The following is an 18,800-nucleotide window of genomic DNA, read 5'->3' on the forward strand; positions in this document are numbered from 1 at the left end:
ACCAATCTCGCGAGAACTCGGCGGAGTCCGCGAAGTCGCGGAGAGGAGAAGGGAGGGGCATTTAACGGTGGAGGCTGGTTCTGCGCCGGATCCGGGAGCTGGGCGGACGCCATTGTGCTTCGTGGTCTGCTGTTCTGCTTCAGGTAGAGGCCTAGAACTCCGAGGAGGAAGGCGGCGGTGTGATCGCTGGGAGCGGGACAAACCCTGTTCAGTGCCAGGTCAGGGGCAGGGGTAATAAACTGCGGACCTCGGGTTTCTGGCTCTCGGGGAGGTGGTTCCAATCGAGGCCGCGGGTGGGGGAGGGGAGGAAACGAAGTGCTGGGCTGGGGACACCGAGGCCCCTTCCTTCCTTTCAATATCCAGGTGCAGGCGCTTGATCCGGGACCGCGGGTGATAAGGCGAGCCGGGCGCAGGCCTTCTTTGCCGGTGGCCTTTCGTCCCGTGGTGGGGTTTGTGACGGGTGGCGGGGGCAGGCCGTGCGTCTTCCTTGTGGACGTGTGGCGGCCTAGGGGAAGGGGTTTGAGCCCTGATTTTGGCTTTTGGCAGCCTTCTCTTCGATCGGGGTACGGACGGTCCTCCGGAACCTCACGGGCAGGGAGTGTCACGAGTGAGGTATTTAATGATCGAAGTGTTAAAGGCGGGGAGATTTAGGGCTTTGCCAGACCAACTTCGAATTGAAGGAACCTTGCCAGCCCTTTATGTAAGGGTAAAGATTTGCTCATTGATCATCCCTGGTCTTGAGTATCGTGATACTTTGGGATTTCTTTAGTATTGTAGTATACTGTGTGTTCTTCAGATAGAAATAGGTGGTGGTATGTTTAACAGCGTACCTGTTGGCATAAGTAGAAGGCACAAGTAGTTGAATACAGTACTCCCTCATTTTAATGAAACTGCGTAGTAAAGATGAATGTGTACGCACACCAAAAATACTGTAACTCTGTTTTCCTACGAGCAGATGTAAATATGTAAGGAACATCTCTGTCTTGGTAATACTGATAAATTGATCACAACTGGTGTCGTTTGGCGCTATTAAGAGCAAAGTGCGAAGTGAAATTGCATTCCTAAGATTATTATTTTTTTTTATTTTGTAGGATGTTTTAGGTATTTTTCATTATTAAAGTAATTTTAAAATCTCCCTTTTTCTTGCGTTAATCTGTTTCTGTCTGGAACTAAGAGATGAAGTTAAATATGAATTTTAAATTTGAAAATCAAACGCTATACCGTTGTTTAAAAGGCACATACTGTAACTAGTTTTGTTTTTTTTTCCGTGAAATAAAATTGTATTTCAGAAATGGGGTCAGTATTTCATTCACAGCTCTACAGCATTTGTGAAACAGCAGTGACACAGGAGGCATTAGGGATCGACATATGGGTTTGAGTCTTGATTTCGCCGAAATTATTTAACCTTCCTAGAGTTGAAGTGAGGATTAAATTAGATTTAGCAGTGTGTGTAGCAGTCAACACGCTGGGGGACATACTTGCAGAGTGAACTTTTGATAAATGTAAACAATTGGAATTCATACCAAAGTCCAGTTTATATTCATGCATTTTTCAAATTTTACTCTCCCTGCAATATGTTCCTCAAAGGGTACTGAATGCTTCTCACGCTCATAATAATTATATTTATAAAAGTTCTTACTTTAGATAAGAACTTTTTACAACTTTTTCTATGCCCTAAATCATACCACAGATGTAATGTCAGCATGGTTGGTAAGTATAGTTCTGCGTCTTTTTTTTCGAAGCTGGTGGGTCAGAGGTCTGGAATAAGGATGGTTAAAGATTCCTTTCTTAAGTATAGGTAATTTCTGTTTCTACCACATTGGCAAGAGAGCTTAATATTCCCAGATAAAGCACAAAGATTCCCTGTATAGGTACACACATATGTTCTATGTGAAGATGTAAGATAATCAGCTTGAATATAAAAAGACATCCATAGCTCCAATTTTTAACCAGCTACATATCCATTTCACACAACTCTTCATCTGATATATGTTCAAGAATTGCCCACTTAATTTCAGGAAAATAATTTTAAGTAGTGCAAAACTATCAAAAAATGTAAAACAATTTTTGATAGTTTGTTGTATTTTAGTTACTAGATTCTAGATTAGTGCTTTACATTACAAGAAGCTTGACACCGCGTCTGCCTTGCACAACTCACAGTTTAATCATCAGACTAATGTATGAAGAAATGAAGTCGCTCCGTCATGTCCAACTCTTTGCGACTCCATGGACTCTGCCAGGAGTCTGCCAGGCTCCTCTGTCTATGGGATTTTCCAGGCAAGAATACTAGAGTAGGTTGCCATTTCCTTCTCCAGGGGATCTTCCTGACCCAGGGATCAAACTCTGGTCTGGTCTCCCGCATTGCAGGCAGATTCTTTATTGTCTGAGCCATTACAAATAATTATACATTTAGACTAATGTGTAAACAGTTACTATTATCTTAATGTAAGTATTGATACATTCTCCTATTGTAGGAGCACTGAGGACAGGTGTTTAATTCGGGGGAAATTTTTATAGGAAGTATTACTTGAACTGAGATGTGAAGGATGGTTAAAAGTTTGATAAGGAACCTGTAAGTCATGGTATCATGGTTTGTTTAGGAATGTACAGTTTGTTCCCCATAGCTGAAACAGTTGAGTGGAAGGTTAGAGTATGATGGGAAAAGACCTGTACTGTTTTAGAAGGTCAGTGCTCTATGCTTTTGGGATTAAAGAGCTCTTGTGTCCCTAAGCCAAATAAGGAATGACTTTAAATTATGTTTCTTGATACATCCTTCTGTTACTACAAATAATTGTGTTAGTAATAAAGAACAGTGGGAAGTGGATAAGTGAAATGTATAACCTTGTAGCAAACCTCATTTTTAACCAACAAATTAAATTTAACTAGTGAACCTTTTAGCTGTTTAGTAACTGAGTCAAAAACTGATCACATTAGTATAATTACAATTTAAAATGAGTAAAGATTTTGAGTTCTTACTAAGATCTACTTGAATTCAATGAATCAGGATTATAGGGAAATAGTTTATTTTCTCATAGTTGTAATTTTACAAAAATTCTATTTTTAATACATTTGATAATCATAAGATGAAGCCGAAGAGGGAGGGCAGGGTAAAGTTATAATTTGAGAGTTGGCTGGGTTACTTTTCATGGTCTTAATTTTTAACTTTTCTTTGGTCTGAACTCCTGATGTCAAAGCTGGTTTTTCTTGTTCTCAAAAGTATTTCTCTGGCTCTACTGGTTAGACTAGATAAGTCAAACGCCTGGTTTTGAAATTACCTACTGGTATACACCCTGGGATTTCTTTGGAAGGAATGATGCTAAAGCTGAAACTCCAGTACTTGGCCACCTCATGCGAAGAGTTGACTCATTGGAAAAGACTGATGCTGGGAGGGATTGTGGGCAGGAGGAGAAGGGGACGACAGAGGATGAGATGGCTGGATGGCATCACTGACTTGATGGACGTGAGTCTGGGTGAACTCCGGGAGTTGGTGATGAACAGGGAGGCCTGGCGTGCTGCGATTCATGGGGTCACAAAGAGTCCGACACGACTGAGTGACTGAACTGAACTGAACTGATACACCCTTTAGTCAACAGCTTTAAGAAGAGAAATCTTGAACCTTCAAAACTAGTTTTCATCTCTGTTATGATCATCTCACTTTAGTGTTACGTTTGCTGGTTTCAGAATAATTCTAAAATAGTTTCCAGTTACTCAATGAAGGTTGAAACTTGACAGAGATTAAATACACTTCAAAGGAGGACAGATTATTTCAAAGTATTCTAACGTAGACCTAACATTTTCTCATGAAGATGTTGAAGTTTTTCCAGTTATTTTTTTAGACTTCGGTGTATCTGTGTGTGTGAAATACCTGTCAGCTGAAAATCAAGAGGGATTTTTTTAAAGACCCCAAAACTTCTGTGCTTTCATAGTGTTTTCCTTGTGACTACCCCTAGATTTTATGTCTCCATGTTCACTAATATCAATAGAATGCTAGGATTTCCCATTAAGAAAAAAATTTTCCTCGGAAGCAGATGTTTTAAACAAAGACTATACCATGTAGAGGTTTTTAACTATGTTTATATTTCTGGGAGACTGTTGGCTGTTGAAATACATTGGTATTTTCTGTAATAACTCTGATCTTCATGCCAGGAATTCATTGCAGGGTACTGTTGTGCTTTTGGTAATTCAATGACTGTAACTCCCCTGGATTTTAAGAAAAAGTCTAAGTTAGACCCTGAAACGATTAGATTTTTCATGAGACTAGGTGCGTGATGATAATTGTAGAAAAAGGAATAAGTAAGCTTTGCTCTATTGTTACATAACACACCACCTCAGAACCCTCTGGATTAAAACTAGTGTTTACAGTCTTATTACAGTTCTTTGTGCCTGTTGGGTAGTTCTGTTGGTTTTGCCTGGATTCACTCATGCAAGATTTTTAAGGCTAGCAGGTCCAAGATGGCAGGCGTCCCTCGCACTTCAGGCACTTGGTGTTGGTTAACGTTTAGGCTTTGCTCACTGTGGTCTTTTATGGCATGAGGATTCCAAAACAGCATTTGAGGGGAGTGAAAAGGGGAGCTATAAGACTTCTTATAACCTTGGAAATCATACAGTGTCACATTACTTTCTGGTGGCTCAGACGGTGGAGAATCTGCCTGCAGTACTGGAGACATGGGCCCCATCCCTGGGTGTGGAAGATCCCCTGGAGAAGAGAATGGCTACCCACTCCAGTATTCTTGCCTGGAGAATTCCGTGGACAGAGTAGCCTTCAGGGCTATTGTCCATGGGGTTGCAAAGAATCAGTCACGGATGAATGACTAATACTTTCTTAGTCACAATAAATTTCACAAGGTAGCCCACATTCAAGGGGTGGGGAAATAGATTCCATCCTCTCCCCAGGCAGATCAGCACCATTAGTGCGAAGGGCCATGGGTATTTTGTAACCATACTTTTTAATTTACCACAAGTGGCTTAGAATATTTTATTGAGAACAGACATTCTTAAAGATATCATGACTGGGATTTGTTTTAAAATAGAGGATGGTGAAATAGTCAAATGTTGATAATTGTTGAAGACCATTGTTTGGCATGTGGAGGTTTATTATTGTCTTGATTTTTGTGCATGTTTGAAATTTTCTCATAGTGAAAATAAAATTTTTAAGGCATACTCAGATAATCTAAACTCCATTTTGCAAAGTGATTCTGACCTTATTTCCCATTTATTATTTACCAGAATTTGCTACTTCTTTTGTGGTGTGTAGATACTAAGAGGTATAAACCAGCAGTGCTGCAATTTAGAAAGGAAATATTTTTAGGAGTTCTTCATAGATTTTATTGTAATGTAAGATAAAAAATATCTTTTCATCTGCCAGTAACTGTTTCCCTTAATTATCAAAGTTAGAGTAAAAACATTTTGAAAAAGTTAAAGGAAAACCCACCCAGACATAAAGTAAAATGTTAATAATATCTATTTTTCCCCCAATTTTGTATGCATTTGCTTAATATAAGTAAGGTACATAAGTTATCTTTACAATGATTATCCTCCAGTACCAAAATCTGAATGACTTTAAAAAATCTTTCTACTATGTGTTAAAGACAAATTTCAAATAATGGAAAAGCTAAAGTAATGCCTGTTCAGTCACTCAGTCATGTCTGAGTCTCTGCGACCCCATGGACCACAGCCAGCCAGGCTCCTCTCTCCATGGGATTTTCCTGGCAAGAATACTGGAGTGGGTTGCCATTTCCTCCTCGAGGGGATCTTCCTGAGCCAGGAATCAAACCTGCATCTCCTGCATTCATGCAGATTCTTTACCACTGAGCCCCTGGGGAGGCCCGAAGTAATGCCTACTAAAGCTGTTTATATGAAAATTTTTTACCACCTGATGGTATTGCTTAATACTAGCTATTATTTACTAACTATATACGGTGTGCCAGTAAAGCTCATGATACATCTGTAAAATTAGTACTATTGTTATTCCCATTTTGTAGGTGAAAAAAATAAAGCATTAGTGATATTAAGCCCGGAGTCACACCAAGTAAGGGACAGACTTCAAAGCTCATGGTCTCAAATGTTGTACTTACAAGTAGAAATTGGTGCATAGGCTGAAAATTGGGCAGCACTTAGTTTATCTTGCTTTTATCCTGTTTACTGTTTTGAAAAAATTGCCTTTATTAATATATACATTTAAAGTAAAGGGAATGTCTTAGGTATAGGCTATTAGTATGAATGGGGTTGGGGCCTTTTTGATAGTCTCATCATTTGGTTTATGATTACTATGTGACTCATGACATGTTGAACAAGGCTATTTTAAGAAGGGAACACAGTGATCTATAGAGTAATGGGAAAGGGTACATGTTATTTGAGAGATTCCTTTACAAGCAGAATCACCTATTAAATCAATTCAGCCACTTTCTCTTCAAATTTTTTGTGCTCTAGTTCTTTCCTTCTGTAAGTACAGTAGACTTTCTTACTCTTTGCTCAGTTTCTCTTAAACCCTCTCCTGTATTTGCCATCATCTGTTTTTCCATCCTTCATTCTGGATAGTTTTTCTCTAGCCTGTTTCCCAGTTCTCTGGTTTTCTTAGTTTTGCCTAGGCTACTGATAAATGCATCAATTTCCCAGTTTGCTAACGTTAGAGCCATTTCTTCATCTGGTTCTGTTGATTGATATCTCTTGATGATGAACTTTTTTTCCATGTTTTTTTTTTTTAATTTTATTTTACTTTTTAACTTTACAATATTGTATTGGTTTTGCCATATATCAACATGAATCTGCCACAGGTATACACGTGTTCCCCATCCTGAACCTTCCTCCATCCTCCCTCCTTTTCCTTGTTTTTTTAAACTTACTTTTAATTGGAGGATAATTGTTTTACAGTGTTGTATTGGTTCCTTGTAGTTTTGTGTCTTAAAATTTTTGATTGATGGTGAAATGTTACAAATTAAAGAACAGTGGAGACTGAGGTCATAATTTTTATGCCTGGATATGGACATATCTTGTCAGACTGTTAATGTGGTAGATTGAGTTGGTCTGTAGTGGAGCTGGGTTTGAACGTTCAGAGTATTCTTTGACTGCTTCTGCATGGTGCTCAGTGTGAAGCTGGAATGCTGGAGGGTTTATTTCAGTATTCTTTCACTAACCTCAACTTCTATAGGCCCTGCATATCTGCACTACAGAGAGGCCTACAACTCGAAGGCTGTTGTAACTCCCTAAACAGTAAACTGCTATACCTTCTTAGATACTTGGAGGAAAGTCAATAGGAAAGGAGGTGTTCTTAGTTTTTTGCATTCTTCTTGAGTTTAGGCAGGCTCTAAGTGCCTGAATCTTAGAGGTGGGGGTCCCAAGATTTATCTCCTTTTCCCAGACCCCTGTCACCTCCTCTCCACCAGGGTGAACTGGAAAGAAAGAAAGAAAGAAAGAAAGTGAAGTCGCTCAGTCATGTCTGACTCTTTGCCACCCCATGGACTGTAGCCTACCATGCTCCTCAGTTCGTCCATGGAATTTTCCAGGCAAGAGTACTGGAGTGGGTTGCCATTTCCTTCTCCAGGGGGATCTTCCTAACCCAGGGATGGAACCCCGGTCTCCCGCATTATTTTAAGATGATAGTTCTCTGGTGACTCAGCAGTAAAGAATCCGCCTTGCTAATGCGGAGATGCAGGTTCCATCCCTGGGTTGGGAAAATCCCGTACAGAAGGAAATGACATCCCACTCAAATATTCTTGCCTAGGAAATCCCATGGATGGAGGAGCCTGGCAGGCTGCAATCCATGGGATGGCAAAAGAGTTGGACATTGTGACTTAACGACAGCAATTTGAAAGTTAAGTGGAAAAGGTGGGTTAGAATTCTGGTTACTGGGGTAAAGAATTTAGACTTAATTTTTAAGGTAGTAGAGAACAGTTGAAAATCTGATTGGGGAGTGTTGTCATTACTAGTAAGATTAAAGAGAAATGAGAAAATGTGTGGATTAATGACAGATTCCCTTTAAACAAGGCCTATTGTGCTATTATTAGAGACAAACGTTGGTATACTTAGAGTAGGTCTCATTCATGTAAAGTCTTGCTGAAAAACATTGTAAAAATTTAGTTTAAATTTGTATTTTAGTATAAGTTGTGTGATAAGTTTTCAGTTGCATTTAGCATGTGACTGAGATCTTGTTAACTTGCAGGTAACTTTGGGCACACAATTTTGCATGTTGGACAATGACAGAATTCTTTGAGGCTTTTTACCTAGTCTAAAGTTTATTTCCATAGACTAGAGTTGAATTGTACTGTTTATAGGTAGGAGAAAGTGTTTTTTGGGTCTAAAATTCCTTTATAGAAATCAGCCACTAAAAACATGAACTTGTTTTTAAAGAGCTCTACAGAGGTTTCCTATGAAACCCAGCTGAATGAAATTACCTATTTAAAATACTGTCAATTTTTTTTTTAGTAGTAGTTAAGTCACAGGTTTATGAGATGACAGACTACATAAATTTTGGAGTTGGTATAAATATTTGTTATCCACTACTGTTCCTTGTGCCAGTTACTCTTAAAATGCCTGAAAGTAAGGGAACACTTAAAAGTCACATTAAGACTAGTTGGGTAAACTAGCAGTTAAATACCAACTTAAGAGAATCTTACAAGTTGAAAAGTTCAATACAGTAAAAATCTCAAATATTGATCATAAGATTTTTGTGACTTTGTGGTTCATTACTTTCTTTCTGCATTTGAAATTGAAGCAAGTTCTGAAGAATGAAAAATAGGACCTCTTGGAGCAGTCAGTGCCTCATCTTACTCAGAGATAGATGTGTTGATAAGGAACATGAGCACCCAAGTCCAGTTGATCCAGATGCCTAGGATATGAGTGCGACTCAGAGTAAAAATCGAAGTGTGTTAATGACCGAAGCTTCATAGCAGTGAGTGCTAAATACAGATTGAGTGGCAAGACATGGCAGACAGGCACGTATCGCTTCTGCTCAAGCTCGTGCTCCACTATGCTATCTGACTTGACTTATACAAGTTCACATTCTAAAGTATTAATGATTTTCAGATGTCAACAGTGGAGCTTTTAATGAAACACAGGGCCTCATGTGTTTGCGTAAGTGGTCATATATTTGTAAAATCAGCCCTGCTGATGTTTTTATCTTATCACCAGAAAGAAAAAGACCTCAACTATCCAACTCTGGAATCAAACTGAAATATATATTTAAAGAAACCGCATAGTGACAAGGGCTTCGGAGGTGGCACTGGTGGTAAAGAACCTGCTTGCCGATGCAGGAGATGTAAGAGACACAGGTTCTATCCCTGAGTCAGAAAGATTCCCTGGAGGAGGGCATGGCAACCCACTCGAGTATTCTTTCCTGGAGAATCCCATGGACAGAGGAGCCTTGTGGGCTACAGACCGTAGGGTTGCAAAGAGACACAACTTAGCATGCACGGGTAATGACAGAAGGAAAGTAAGAGGCCATTATATTTGGTTAAAAGCCTTGAGCTTCAGGATACTTTTTTCCAGCTTGATTGGCTTATACTCTTTCTGTTAGAGCATTTATAGCTATTTTAAGTTACATCGTTATTTATGTAGTTTGTTCTCTCCTAGACCACAGCTTCTTTATAGTCATTATCTCACTAGGTTCAGTGTTGTCCCCTCTCTCCATCCCTTTGTTTAGTATTAATTAATGTGCTTAGGACGTGTAAGCATGTGAAAAACTACTTGAATGAATGAATGAACAAACTTGAGAAGATCCCTCGTAGTACCTTGTAAGTGGTCTGATAGAAGTTTTTCAAGGACTGCACATTTTATTTTTTACTATTTTTTGTGCTTTTGACCTACAACTTACACAACCAAATTATATAAGTTTTCTGGTAACACCTACATTGTCAAAATTCAATCAATTTATGTAGACGAGGTTCCAAAAATAGTTTGTGCAGTATAAATTACAGGTCTCGGAGGACTCTGCCTCTTTGCCTTCTCCCAAGAGCTTTGTTTTTAGAGATTTCCTACTAGGTTAGTTTCATTCTGCAAGTAAGTATGCAGGTAAGAATTAAGTATAGACACAGTCAAAGTAAACCACGATAAGTATGATTAAGAAGCATTGTTGTTAAAGAACCAACTGTAGGCCTGTATCTTTTTAAAAACATATTTCCTGTTTAAAATCCTCAACAAATACAGTCCCTTGTTTAATATTTTTATAGTCTTCTTGATAAAATAACAAATCTGCTACTTGTTAAATCTTTCATGGGCTTTTGTGTGTCACTATTTAACTATTAGTATTCTTTCTACTATTGTATGCCTTCTTTAAATGTCCAATGCATAATTCACTTTTTAAATACAAATATTTATATGGATATATAAAGAGTTTATAAAAAGCTGAAGGTAGGAAAGATTTACGTTAGGTGACTGTATGCTTTATCATTCAAACCAGGCCACTTTTGAGAGACAACACAAGTACTATTAATAATTGCCCAGGGATAATGAGCACAAATTAGGACTTTTCTTGCCATAAACTGAAACTGGTCTCAGCAAACCAGGAAATACGGTCATCCTGCTTAAAAGAAAAACAGCAATCCTTTGCCTCACCCTTTACCTCTTTCCCAGTCCACTTTCCGTAGGCAGCTATCCTTAACTTTTAGCTGTTATAGGAATTACCTTCATATTTCTAAATGATGTGTTCATGATTTTTCAGTGCATTATATATATATACATGTGTGTGTATACATACACACGCAAGAGTGCTCAGTCATGTCCCACTCTGCGATCCCATGGTCTGTAGCCCACCAGGCTTCTCTGTTCATGGGATTTTCCTGGTAAGAATACTGGAGTGTTGTCATTTCCTCTGCAGGGAATCTTCCCGATCCAGGGATCAAACCAGCATCTCCTGTGTCTGCTGCATTGCAGGCAGATTCTTTACCACTGAGACATCAAAGAACCCTGTCTCCTAGGTTCTGTGTCTGGTTCTTTAATTCTTTACATGCTGGCTTTCCTAGGACCTGCTTTTCATTTAACTAACTTCCTGTAGTTTTGTCATTTGATTGTTTTTAAAAATCTTTCATGTCTGAATATTATTTTCTCCACCTCATATTTAGTTTCTAGATTGGGGTTCATTGCAAATTTTTTTTTTCTCAGTACTACAGGCATTGCTTTATTGTCCTCAGAGTTTTTAAAGTTGTAATTAAGAAGCCATTCTGATTTCTTTTGTATTTGACCCGTTTTTCCATTCTTGTAAATTATTGTATCTTTATTTCTGGTGTTCTGAAATTTCAAGGTGATAAATGGTGCTTAGTGTTGGTCTTCATTCTTTGATCCTGCCAGCTACACTTGACCGCTTTCAATGTGGAAATATATGTCCTTCAGTTGTAGAAAAATTTTTTCAATTTTTTGGTAATCTATTCCATTTTCTTTTTTCTCTCTCTATAACCATACTTACAGTCAAATGATCAGTAACTCCCCTGGACAATTCTGTTTTTTGAGTTATATTTTCCACTTCTGGGAGGTGTCCTGAGTTTACTCCCAACTCTTCTGTTGGATTTATTTCAGTGTATCACATATCTTTTTTTTAAGTGTATAGTTTTTTTTTTTTAAACATATAGCATTTTGAATTTCCATAAGCTGTTCGTTATACTGGTTGCTTTCTGAAGCCTCCATTACTTTATAATGAATGTCTTTTGCTCCTTTTGAGAATAGTAACTTATTAGCTTCTTTCCCCAGATTTCCTCTGAGTTCCTTTTTTGTTGTTGTTTACTTTGGTCTTTCTTTTTGGATACACAGTGATCCTTGGTGTTTGTCTATTAGAGGGAAGCACTAAAAAAGGTGATTAGAAATTCATGGTTACTAGTGGATTTCACTTTGGGTAGGATGGTAAAATGACAAGCTAGCTTTGTAATTGAAAGCATTCCAAATAGCAGTATCCAGAAGTGTCTAGTATTTTTGTTTGGTTTTCTGACAGCACTGTAGAAACAGCATCAGAAAAGAGAGGTTTTGGGTCTCAACTTTGAGTATGTAGATTTTCTTTTATTCCTTATACTTAACCTTTGCAGAGTTGGTTGTATATTGAGGGAGGGGTTGGTGGTTTACAAGGAAGTTCCTTATTCTCCAAAGAATAAATACCCTATTTTTTGAAAGAATGGAGCTGTGGGAAGAACTGGAGGTTTTACTACTTCAAGTACAGATTTTAATTCAGCAACTCCATGCATTATTCCTTTATTGTGGTATCTTGTATCTCCAAATCATGATTGTTTCTAGGATGCTACAGCTTACTGCTCTGCTTCCAGTTCCTACCTTTCTGTAAAAATGCTTAGGAAATATTATCCTCTCCTGAATTATTCTACCTCTCCTCCAACTTTTTTTGATTTTCCAAATTACATTGAAATCTCTTGCCTTTTATGATCCTTTTTCCTATTCTTTTCATAGTTAAAGTCTTTGGATTCATCAACTGTCACTTTACAGGGGTTTTGGGAAAAGGGACCAAATAGGTAAATAAAAAGATAACCTTCTCATGTTTAACTGGGACTTCAAAACTGATCTTTTCTGATAAGCTATCTTTGATTTAATCATGTTCCAAAGTATAGCTTTTCTCTGGTTCCTCAACTAGATATTCTTAGATGAATAATTCTAATCGATACTGGGCTTGTGTTTTTATCTTTTTCATGTTTGTGGTATATCTCCTACTGTAGTATAGCCCTTTCGTTTTGTTGATGTCTTAGCTCTCTTTATCCTCTTTCCCATCATTGGTTGATACCATGTTTTTGACAGATAGTTTTTAGTAGTAGCTTTTAAGGTAGAGCCATATGATTGATCTAAAACTTAGTTGATAAGTTAATGAATTGAATTAGGTATTTTGAACTTAAATGCTTAAATCTGAATGTTTTAAAACAGCAGATGTTACTATTTAGGCTGCATGTCAGGGAAGTCAAGCACATTGATTTCAGTCCACTGCCAGAAAAATAAGAGAATGATTTTTGACCTTGAAAGTGGTAACTGGGACAAGTTGAAGACATTATTGTGATTTCTTTTTACTGTTACTTTCTTCTGCCCTTCTCATTTTACTCTCATGGCTGGTGTCATCTCAGTTGTTCACAGACTGTGCATTGTAAATGTTTTTCCAAGAAAAACTTTGCAAGTTTTTTTTGTTTTGTTTTTACTTCATAAAATGGTTTTCATAGTTGCACTTACTTGTAATAGCCTAAAACTGGAAACAATCCAGTGTTCACCCAGAGAAGAAAAGACAAATAAATTGGGTGTATTGATACAGTGGAATGCTACATAAACCACAGAATGAATTAACCTCACAAATATAGTGTTAAGCAAATGAAGCCAGACAGAAAAAGAGTAAATGTTGTAAGAATCCATTTATATCAGTTCAGTTCAGTTGGTCAGTCGTGTCCGACTCTTTGCAACGCTATGGACTGCAGCACGCCAGGCTTCCCTGTCTGTCACCAGCTCTCAGAGCTTGCTCAAACTTATGTCCATTGAGTCGGTGATGCCATCCAACCATTTCATCCTTTGTTGTCCCTTTCTCTTCCTGCTCTCAATCTTTCCCAGCATCAGGGTCTTTTTAAGGAGTCCATTCTTCCCATCAGGTGGCCAAAGTATTGGAATTTCAGCTTTAGCATCAGTCTTTCCAATGAATATTCAGGACTGATTTCCTTTAGGATTGACTGGTTTATCTCTTTGCGGTCCAATGAACCCTCAAGAGTCTTCTCCAACACAACAGTTCAAAAGCATCAAGTTTTTGGCACTCAGCTTTCTTTATAGTCCAACTCTCACATCTATACATGACTACTGAAAAAACCGTAGCTTTGACTAAATGGACCTTGGTTTGCAGAATAATGTCTCTGCTTTTTAATATACTGTCTAGGTTGGTTATACTTTTCTTCCAAGGAGCAAGTGTCTTTAAATTTCATGGCTGCAGTCACCATCTGCAGTGATTTTGGAGCCCCCAAAAATAAAGTCTCACTGTTTCAATTGTTTCCACATCAATTTGCCATGAAGTGATGTGGCCAGATGCCATGATCTTAGTTTTCTGAATGTTGAGTTTAAAGCCAACTTTTTCACTCTCCTCTTTCACTTTTCATCAAGAGGCTCTTTAGTTCTTCTTCCACTTTCTGCCATAAGGGTGGTGTCATCTGCGTATCTGAGATTACTGGTATTTCTCCCTGCAATCTTGATTCCAGCTTGCGCTTCTTCCAGCCTAGCGTTTCTCATGATGTACTCTGCATATAAGTTAAATAAGTAGGGTGACAGTTCGTCAAGACAATAAGCCTTGCCTTGACGTACTCCTTTCCTGATTTGGAACCAGTCTGTTTTTCCATGTCCAGTTCTAACTGTTGCTTCTTGACCTACATACAGATTTCTCAGGAGGCAGGTCAGGTGATCTGGTATTGCCATCTCTAAGAATTTTTCACAGTTTGTTGTGATCCACACAGTCAAACGCTTTGGCATAGTCAACAAAGCAGAAATAGATGTTTTTCTGGAGCTCTGTTGCTTTTTCAATGATCCAGCAAATGTTGGCAAATAAAATGTAACTAATGGTGACCCTTGGCATGTGTTGAGGAATGTTTAGCCTGGAAAACTTAGAAATTTTTCTCACTTTTGAGAAGGGGAGGCAGGAAAACAAATTATAGCATGTAGTATGATGTGTTAATAAAAGTATGTGCAAAGTAGAAGCACGCTTGATCTTGTTTTAAGGCTCTGCTCAGTAATTGAATGGGGACTATATAGACTTTGCAAGCATGTACAAAGTCCTGTGAGAGCATACTGTGTTAAGGAGTGTAAAAATACTACAGTATAGCTAATGCTTACAGTATGAGTATTGAATGCTAATCTCACATGCTAGTAAAGTAATGCTCGAAATTCTCCAAGCCAGGCTTCAGCAATACTTGAACCGTGAACTTCCAGATGTTCAAGCTGGTTTTAGAAAAGGCAGGGGAACCAGAGATCAATTTGCCAACATCTGCTGGATCATCAAAAAAGCAGCAGAGTTCCAGAAAAACATCTACTTTATTGACTATGTCAAAGCCTTTGACTGTGTAGATCACAATAAACTGTGGAAAATTCCGAAAGACATGGGAATACCAGACCACCTGACCTGCCTCTTGAGAAACCTGTATGCAGGTCAGGAAGCAAGAATTAGAACTGAACGTGGAACAACGGACTGGTTCCAAATAGGAAAAGGAGTATGTCAAGGCTGTATATTGTCACCCTGCTTATTTATCTTACATGCAGAGTACATCATGAGAAACGCTGGGCTGGAGGAAGCACAAGCTGGAATCAAGATTGCAAGAAGAAATATCAATAACCTCAGATATGCAGATGACACCACCCTCATGGTAGAAAGTGAAGAAGAACTAAAGAACCTCTTGATGAAGGTGAAAGAGGAGAGTGAAAAAGTTGGCTTAAAGCTCAACATTCAGAAAACTAAGATCATGGCATGCGGTCCCATCACTTCATGGCAAATAGATGGGGAAACAGTGGCTGACTTTATTTTTTTGAGCTCCAAAATCACTGCAGATGGTGATTGCAGCCATGAAATTAAAAGACACTCCTTGGAAGGAAAGTTATGACCAGCCTAGATAGCATATTAAAAAGCAGAGACATTACTTTGTCAACAAAGGTTCATCTAGTCAAGGCTATGGTGTTTCCAGTGGTCATGTATGGATGTGAGAGTTGGACTGTGAAGAAAGCTGATCGCCGAAGAATTGATGCTTTTGAACTGTGGTATTGGAGAAGACTCTTGAGAGTCCCTTGGACTGCAAGGAGATCCAACCAGTCCATCCTAAAGGAGATCAGTCCTGGGTGTTCATTGGAAGGACTGATGTTGAAGCTGAAACTCCAATACTTTGGCCACCTGATGCAAAGAGCTGACTCATTTGGGAAGACTCTGATGCTGGGAAAGATCGAGGGCAGGAGGAAAAGGGGACAACAGAGAATGAGATTGTTGTATGGCATCACTGACTCAATGGACCTGAGTTTGGGTGGACTCCGGGAGTTGGTGACGGACAGGGAGGCCTGGCGTGCTGCCATTCATGGGGTCGCAGAGAGTCGAGCACGACTGAGCAACTGAACTGAACTGAACAGAAATAGCAAGAGTCAGAGGCTCATTCCTGTGGTATTTTATGTAGAGATAAAATTGAGTAAGGAAAGAGTTCAAGATTTGGAAAGAATAAATGGAGGTTTTGCATCACCAGTTTTATCATGTTTGTTTCATTTTATGTACAGTGGGAACCTTTGATCAACTTCAGACCTCTCTGCCTTGTAGAAGGAGAGGATGATAGTCTCACAGTTTACCATACCAGATTTAGTTAATTTGCATGGTTAATTCTTGATTTTGAACTGATCTTTTAGAGAGGATTAAGAATCAAAGGTTTGAGTGTTTTCCCAAAGCAAGTAATCAAAATCTGCATTTCACAGGAAACCTTAAGAATGGAGTCTAAACCTTCAAGGATTCCAAGAAGAATTTCTGTTCAACCTGCTAGCTCTTTAAGTGCTAGGTTGATGTCTGGAAGCAGAGGAAGTGGTTTAAATGATACCTTTCACTCAAGGGACTCTTCCTTTCGACTGGATTCAGAATATCAGGTAACATCTTAATTTGAAATATGTGTACATACAGTCTCATTTTCAAAGTCCTTGGAGCCACATTATTTTCTGGATTTCAGAAAAGTAGTAGAGTGTGTTTTTAACACCTCAGCTGGATCTGAGGCATCCTGTAATCAAAACATTAATATATTTCTGCACACTGATGGACTGTATCACATTAAGTAGCAAAAACTTGATGTTTTTCAAACTTTATGGACTTTGGAATTTTTTATAAAGAATTGTGATCATATGTAAATGTTCATCCTTTCCAAAGACTTGCAAACCTATTAACTTAAAAACATTTAAGTATCAATTTAAATTAATAGGCTTTTCTTTGATGAAGATACATCACTAACATTCTTTTATATGAATTACGGGGTTTTTACGGTTAGAAATGAGTTGACTGATTCATAATTTACATAAAGTGACATAAGTTCCTTTTATGTAGCTAATTTTCATTAAGACTAATAGCGTTTTTTTAAAAAAGTAGCTTATTAGTGTTGTAACAATGGTTGTAGTCTAAAATGGTATAAATCTCGAGTCATGGATTGTAGGTTTAATTCAGTTTATCTTGCCTATCATATTTAAGTTTATTGCATTATTGACTGAAAACCTGATTGGGTCACATATGATTTGCAAAAGTCTTGGTAACAGACTCTAAAGAGAATCCTTTAGTGGAAATGTTTATTTATGTCTTAATATTTATATATCGTGCAATATACTCTATTAACAGAAGTCACTTAGAAGCATTTCTGCATAGTAATAAGCATTTTATACAAATCAAATAAGGCAATTTCTCTAAAATGCCCATATCTACTGCCAGCTTGCTAATGTTGTATGTACTGTTTATTTAGACTTATTTTAAATGTTGTTTTGACAATGTATTTGTTTTACTGTGTAACTAGGCAAGAGTATTCTTGCCAGAATCACATGTTTTTCATTCTGCTGGAAATGTAGGTTAAATGGTTGTGACTCTTTTTTTTAATATTTATTTATTTGGTTGTGTCAGGTCTTAGTTGTGACATGCAGGATGTTTGTTGAATCATTTGGGATCTTGTGGCGCACAGATTCTCTAGGTGTGGTAAAGGAGCTCAGTAGTTGTGGCTGGTGGGCTTAGTTGCTCCACGGCATGTGGGATCTTTGTTCCCTGACCAGGGATTGAACTCACATCCCCTGCATTGCAAGGTGGATTCTTAACCACTGGACCACTGGGGAAGTCCCTCATTGTGACTTATTAAGAGCACAGAATTTGTTTTTTTTTTAATATAGTCTTGAAATTTTGTCTCCTGATCTGTGTCCGGTTTTTCATGATGAGTGAGGAACACAGACTGTAAAACAAGACTAACAGTCTTGAATACATTTAGAAAATTTATTGACATCCCTTTAAAATACTATTTCCAGAGTTTTCAGCTTGTTCCTAACTAATGTCATAGATTATTCCGAAAGTCTAAACTTTGACTGTGGAAGTTAAACAAATGCAAACATTTTTTTAAAAAGTAAATGTTTTATTGACTCAATAAGATTAATCAGTTTTGTAAATTTTGGAGTTTTCCTTTATGTTTTTCAGTTATTTAAGTGGCTTTTGGTCTTTTTTCCCCCAGTGGGTTACAGGAACGTTTCCAGATTGCTTTGCTGTTTTAGTTTTTATTTAGAAACTGAAATTCCTGTGTTCTGAGTAAAGTAGTTTTCTGTTTCCTCTTATGTGAAATGATAATAAGGGTGGTTTTCTCATACAATTACTGTTTTAATTGGAAGAAGTACTAGGTGTAAAGCACTTAGAACAACAGTGCCTGGAACCTAATAAGAGTTCAAATGTTAACTGGTTATAATGATTGTTATTGCTGCTGTTACCATTTCCTGACTTTGCCATTGGTTTAAATGGATGATAAATACCCTTAGGGGACAATATAATATCAGATTATTATCACATGATTTTTCAACAAGATATGTATTTAATGAATGAGAGACCTTTGACTATCAAAGGGAACATTTTTTGTTATTTGTTGGTATTTTCTGACTCAAAACTGTCTGCAACATAACACTCCCCTTCTTTACTGCACTTAGTGAACCTGAAGCTTCAGAAAGGAGGGTCAGGTGATGGCATACTAGATCATTTATGTTATGGATCAAATGATGTGAAAATACCTTATTTGTACAGTGTTTGACATTTTGCAGAACATTTTTCATTTTTAATCTTAAATACACAAGGACAGATGCTTGTGTCATTTCATAAATAAAGATCTGAAATCTGGATAAAT

At 37.9% G+C, this 18,800-nt stretch overlaps 1 protein-coding gene across 10 annotated transcripts in view; it reads left to right on the plus strand.

The window, feature by feature from the left end:
• Nucleotides 1-18: 18 nt before the first annotated feature.
• The window catches only part of MARCHF7 (membrane associated ring-CH-type finger 7), a 47,963-nt gene continuing 29,181 nt past the window's right edge, over nucleotides 19-18,800 (plus strand). For 8 of the 10 annotated variants that reach the window (XR_011461442.1, XR_011461443.1, XR_011461437.1 and 5 more), the window contains exons 1-2: nucleotides 71-218; nucleotides 16,378-16,542. Coding sequence is in view for 7 of the 10 variants with exons in the window: in XM_070357467.1 (XP_070213568.1) it covers nucleotides 16,390-16,542 (153 nt within the window). In the remaining 3 variants the exon portion in view is untranslated. Of the gene's footprint in view, nucleotides 219-16,377; nucleotides 16,543-18,800 lie in introns of all 10 variants that reach the window. The other 2 variants (XM_070357452.1, XM_070357442.1) reach the window with 2 other exon arrangements.

The sequence above is a fragment of the Bos mutus genome, chromosome 2 (assembly GCF_027580195.1).
Source record: "Bos mutus isolate GX-2022 chromosome 2, NWIPB_WYAK_1.1, whole genome shotgun sequence".
Lineage (NCBI taxonomy): Eukaryota > Metazoa > Chordata > Mammalia > Artiodactyla > Bovidae > Bos > Bos mutus.